Genomic DNA, 6165 nt, shown 5'->3' with positions numbered 1-6165 from the left:
CTTGCAAAAAGAATATATATATATATATATATATATATATATATTATGAAGATGTAATATATTAAAATGGTTATCACAAATTTGATGGGAAGGACATGCTTTTCAAAACCTCCTCCCTTTTGTTGCCTTCTGTCTTTACTTCAATTCTCTCTTTCACTTTTCTTTTCCTTTTCTGATTTCTCAGTGGGGACCTGAATCTTTTTCACCAGCAACCATTAAAATAAAAACATATAATGATATTGAAATGAATATTTGCAGTACAATCAATATATATGTAGTTTATCGTCATAGTTGTCATCGTCATCATCCTCTTGCATCATGTTACTGTGGCCTTCCCAAAGTGAACTCCAGATTGGGTTTCGTGGGGCATAGACTTCTTGAGTTTACTTCTAATAATCCCTCATAGTTCACCCCGATAGATGAATTGGTTTCCTTCTGGAAGAAATTTATGGCATCAAAATTGTATGAAGAAATAATTATATTATATATTTATATTCACAAAAAGAACATGTTTTTACTCTTCAAAACACACCCTCTTGAGAACGAATATGTGAATCGTAAACTAACTACAAGTGTGTTAAGTAGTTTGCTTTTCATATCCCTTAAAGGGGTGAGATTTGCCTCCATGTTAAGTTATCCATGTAAAACAGAACATCTTTAATTACCAGTAGTCTATTGAAATCTGGATTTGGATGGCATGCAAGATGTTGCCTTTACATGATTTATATCTACCATACAGTTAAAAATTTCTGTATATATATTAATTGGTCGACTTATCTCTAGCATGATGCTTGATTAATTAGAGCGAGGTTCAATTCATTACTGAATATACAATGTGTATGCGTGTGTTATGCAACACGTAAGATTAAGTGGACACCCTTAAGGCCAATCTGTGGTGTTACTATTTTAGTATATGTGTGTGTGTGTGTGTGTGTGTGTGTTTACCATTCAATGTTATAGTGGCTGCTTTAAGGATTTGAACATGTTGCACCCTTTGAAGGATGTTCTTTTCTTTGCTTTTAGCCTTAATGCCCTTATCTTACAAAAGGAATAATTGAGCCTTAAATATATTTGGATGAATTGACTGGTTTTCCAAAAGCCTTCATCTTTTCTGCTCTTTTTTCCCACTTCAGATAATATTCTTGTTAAAGAAGGCTATAACATTATAGGATGCCATCAAAAGTGGTCAAAGGAGATTCATCTAAACGTAAAAAAGATAAAATTTAATTCAACTATAAAATAAAAAGGAGCATAATATATCTACCTTAAGAGATGGCATATTTACTTGAGAATCTTTATGTTTGCCATGCAGCCAAGCTTCCCTGCTACAAAGACCAGTACATTGAGAAGGGAATATTTCCAATCAGTGGGAAGCCCATGCAGAAGGGAGGAAAGAAGAGAAAAAGCAAACTCATATAAAGAAAGCTACATCTCACTGTCTTGAGATAAAGTTAAAATCAACCCATGTGCAATGCCATTACCCATGAGAAACAAGATGGAGGGGTAAAACTGGAAGAAGAAAATGGAACATATACACACAGTACACATAAAAACAGAAAGAAAGTACAAGGAAGTTATGAAAGAAGCAAATTTGGCACCCAAAAATTTCTCACATAATGGGTCCATCATCTAAAGGTCTTAGCTTTGGCACCAAGTTTTCCAAGCAGTGGATCCCACTTGAGATGACCATATGAAGCCCACGAAATCAATGGGAAAGAGATATGTTCATCTTTGGCTTAATTAGGCTTTCTAAAGCGGGTCTCACTAAGAGATTCTTCCGATATCATGATCAAGTGTTGTTGAAATTGTCAAAAACCTTCCAGCCTAGTGGTAAAAGTTTGGGCACGACATAGTCATGAACCCAAGTTCGAGCCCTGAGAGGGGAGTGTTGGCGACATTTAAGTGAAGCCATGTTTAGCCTCCAAAATTGCTGGGGATTAGTCGGGCGTTGGCCCGGACACCCTTACAAAAAGTGTTGTTGAAATCATTAATTTGTGAGTATTCCAAACATTGCATAAGGATAAAATGAGGTTATTTCTGTGTGATTGGAAGGGTCACATGCTTGTTGTGTCACTGAAACAATGTCTTTTGCTAAATCAATGGAAATAGTAGCATATAAACTAAACTTCTTCTCTCTCCAACCCTAGCAACTCGGGGAGAACTAACTGTAGAGCAGGGTTGTATTTTTTTCTTCTCTTGAATGGATGGATTAGGAGGCCAAAATGTGATATGAATGCTTAAACCCTAATTCCACCAGAAATATGTTTATTGAAGGACAATTCTACGGAGTTCAAAAGGAATTCTAAAATTATCGAGCATGCTACGGACGTTTATTTTGTATAAACACTATCATATACAAATGCCTTTGAAATCCTCCAATAATCCAATGAGTACTACGTATTATTGAATTTTATGAAGCTTGTTAGTCATGAATGTTCATAATTGCAAAGAATTAATTGAAATGAAATGAAAGAACACAAGTTTGCACCTTGAAGAATTGCTCCAAAATGCATGTCGATGATCTTTTATAGGATGGACCTCAGCTCTTCCTCCATGTTCAACTGATGAATCTGTCCTCTTTAGGTTTTGAATGTCAAACAATATATCATCGGAAGTATCCCCAGATGATCCATTCTCGTGGACATCTGATTGCCCTGATTAATTAGAGGTTAAAGACCACCCTTTTGCATTAATAAACGTAAAACTTTATCAGTTGGAGGTTCAGAAAAGAAATAGTAAAGGAAGTCATAACTAACCCGAAGAAGCTGGTGCTTTATCAGTTGTTTTAATGGTCCTATACATCTGCAAAACAATAAGTGATGATCTCTTAATTAGAATATCAAGAAAAGAAGACCTGCATGACGTTAAATGACCAAAGTTAATTAGAATTATTGCTAATTAATACTTGCTTTAATTTTTCTCTCATTACTTTTTAAGAATGGTAATTTGTTTAAAATATACAATTCGAAAGTACTTTGCAAGCTCTTAAAATTCATATTGATCATCCTAATATAACACGCATATTTACCATATAATTTGCATTGAATTTCTCTCTCTTATTTCCTTTCTCTTTGAAAAAAAAGGCAAGGTTAAGTACAAAGCATGAGTAAATGACCACATATATACTAGATGGTAGAGGATGTGACCATGCACAGAACCTGCACATAATTATGGTGCATGCCCAGATAAGTGAAAGTTATCTGGCTAATTGACTTGACCAGAGTTAATAAATGGTTTATGAAACCACATGTGATGCTACATATACATATCATTGATAAATGATGGCGTTTTCTGTACTTTTTGAAATCTGGAAAAGGAGAATATTATAATATTTTCTTTCATATCCACCAAAAAACCTATTAAAAAGAAAACAAAACACAGAATTGACTGTGAGTAATCTTGTCTCAGCTTGAGTTCTGTGTCTATATTTTCATTTCCTTGGTCTTTGTTGTCATGTTATGAATGTTTCTCTACCCACTACCCAGTACCGTAAAATAATATTAAAAGAATTTCATGCTCTACCCTCTCAAAAAGGATGTCATGCATATTTGATAAATTTTGATTATCAATTAAATATTTTATATTTTTAATAAAAATAAAGTAAAAAAACGGTTGTAAAACTACTTCAATACTATTACTTCCTAAACAAAGAGGGATGTAGTTAATAAAGAAAACTCGACTACTTAATAACCAACTATTTAATTAAACTTGTAAAGTAATATCAAAATTATCGATTTCGTGTATAAATACTAATTAATTAGGGTAAGAAAACTAATACTTATATCATAGGGAATTTAACTAATATAAACAAAAGTATATAAAATCATTTTAGTATGATCAAATTGACAATATTATATGTGTTTCTATTATACAATGAGATACTTGATCTTCAATACATAAAGATGTATATATATATATATATATATATATATATATATATATATATATATATATATATATATATATATATATATATATATATATACACCATATACAACTAACGGGCAGAAAAATTGGACATTACTGTTACAGGAAAAATAATGAATTTTTTTATAGTCTCATTATTTGTCAGGAAAAGTTGATTGTAAAATTTATAGCTATGGAGAAGCACAGGTGCAGCAGGAGAAAAACAGGTACCAAGGATTAGAAATACGGAACCTGTCTGTGTGCAGGTAAACAAGCATCGGAATTTGTAATTTTTAATTTAATTATAGCTTTGTTTATTTCTAATAATTAAGGCAGAAGAGCTCTTCTTCTTCTAATGCTTAAAGTCAAAAAATTAAGTAAAAATTAAAGGGTGCATCTTCATTTGCATAGATTTTAAGGAGTACTTCAATTTGACGGTGTAGCTTTTTTATTTTATTTTACGTATATGTGTGTGTATTATACATATCTGTGCAGTGTACAAAAGATGAATCTTGAAAGCTTTGAAGAATTCAAGATTCTTGCATTAATTTAAACCTAATAAAAACAATTTTTCTCTTTTCTGAATTAAAATAAAATATTTTATTTATTTATTTTGAAATCGTGGGAGAAATGGGGAGATTGGTTTACCTGCAAGTGAGATTTAACATGTGCTAATGTGAGATCTTTCACATCCATTAGCTCAAGGACTGATTTGGGTGTTGCCCCTAAACTCATTAGAAAAAGATATATCATCATCAATGGATGAAATGCAAAAGAAGAAATTGAAGGGGAGTTATAATTGAAAAGGATTTATGATAAAGAAATGTTGAACATACTTTCATGGCCACCCAAGAGCTCAACAGCATGAACAAACCGAGCATGAAGAGTTGTAGTCCAACGCATCCTGGGAGCTCTCATGCTGCGCTTGGACGAAAACCTCGCAGACAAGAATCTTGATTGGACAATATTATTGGCATGAATTAGGGAAGAACTACTAGTTGGAGCGGTGGTGCAAGAATAATCTATTAAAGGCTGATGTTGATTGTGAGATAGTACTGTGAGATTAGGAGGACAGCTGGGATTATGGTGATAAACAGGAACCCCTCTTATGGGTCTCAAGAACCCTAGCTCTGATCTGAACCCCAGATGATGGTTTTGGTGGGTGAGATTTGCTGTATTGGTGTTTTGGTGGGAGAGGAGGTGGTGGAGATGGGTTAGGTCTGGATTGGTGGAATGTGTTGGGTGGGGTAAGTTGAGCCCGAAAGAGGGTTCAGGTCTTTTTGTTGAGCTATGCTGTTGTTGGGAGTTGAAAGCTCTCTTCCAGATATTCCCTAAATCTAAATCATGTTGATCTTCATCAGTTGTCGATGATGATGTTCTCCAAGTTGTTGAAGTGGGTTTGGTGTTGGGTGGACTGATCTGGAGAGATAAATCTGGTTGTGCTGGAAAAAGCTCCATTAATTCCACCTGCAACTCTCTCTCTCTTTCTCTCTCTCACTCTCCTGTTCTTTTGTCTTCCTTTTAGGTTATATATAAAGCTTGGATATGGCTGTCTGATGATATAAAAGAGAAGAATATAGGATGATGAGTGATGGGTTTGTTTCCAATTTCTGATCTTGGATATGGAGTACGATCGATGACGGAAGCTTTATGTTGTTGAATTGAACTCAAGATTTCTTGAGATGGGATTTTTCAATCAATGGTGATGGGATTGCACTGTTTTGAAATTGAGAGAGAGAGAGAGAGAGAGAGAGAGAGAGAGATGACAAGGTATAGTATGAGTCGAATGGTTGTATCTCTCATGTGAAGTATACTCAGAAAATGACACTTGAAGGGAAGAGAGAGAGACTTTGTTTCTGTGGACGTGGGGGTAGGAAAAGAAGAAAGAGATGAGAAAGGAAAAATTGGAAAATAAATTTGAGACATGATTCCTCCATCCTCATTTCCTTTTTCATCTTAAGTTTGTTTTGGAAAAAACATACAAAAAGTTAGTTTTTTAATATATATTTACATTCTTCAAATAAAAAATATGTTAATTAATTATTTGATTAAAATTAGTGAAATAATGTAATTAATATGATTGCAAACAAATGCATATGTAATCAATTAACAATTTTTTTTTTTGTTTGAGAATGTAAAGAAGAATAAATATGCACCGATCATTTTATCACTTAAGGACACTTTTTGCTACGCGTAGACATACTTACTTTAAATCTTTTTTAAGCATTTTGTAGTTCAGAAAACAAAAAGAAAAAAATT

At 33.4% G+C, this 6165-nt stretch overlaps 1 protein-coding gene across 2 annotated transcripts; it reads right to left on the bottom strand.

Moving 5' to 3' along the window:
- Positions 1-292: 292 nt before the first annotated feature.
- LOC112522116 (probable transcription factor KAN2) lies at positions 293-5419 on the bottom strand. Of its 2 annotated transcripts, none has more exons than XM_025131194.1 (6): positions 4743-5419; positions 4555-4631; positions 2757-2802; positions 2489-2654; positions 1265-1325; positions 293-435 (listed from the first exon to the last, which is right to left on the bottom strand). In XM_025131194.1, the coding sequence occupies exons 1-6, from the start codon at positions 5362-5364 to the stop codon at positions 322-324; spliced, it is 1086 nt and encodes a 361-aa protein (XP_024986962.1). In that variant the 5' UTR covers positions 5365-5419; the 3' UTR covers positions 293-321. The 2 variants fall into 2 exon arrangements, with proteins under 2 accessions (XP_024986962.1, XP_024986963.1); XM_025131195.1 differs by having other exon boundaries at positions 1265-1322.
- Positions 5420-6165: the final 746 nt, after the last annotated feature.

Source organism: Cynara cardunculus (assembly GCF_001531365.2).
Source record: "Cynara cardunculus var. scolymus isolate 2C chromosome LG 11, CcrdV1, whole genome shotgun sequence".
NCBI classification, from domain to species: Eukaryota; Viridiplantae; Streptophyta; class Magnoliopsida; order Asterales; family Asteraceae; genus Cynara; species Cynara cardunculus.
The sequence above is the reverse complement of the archived record's forward strand: the minus strand, read 5'-3'. Positions and strand labels throughout refer to the sequence as shown.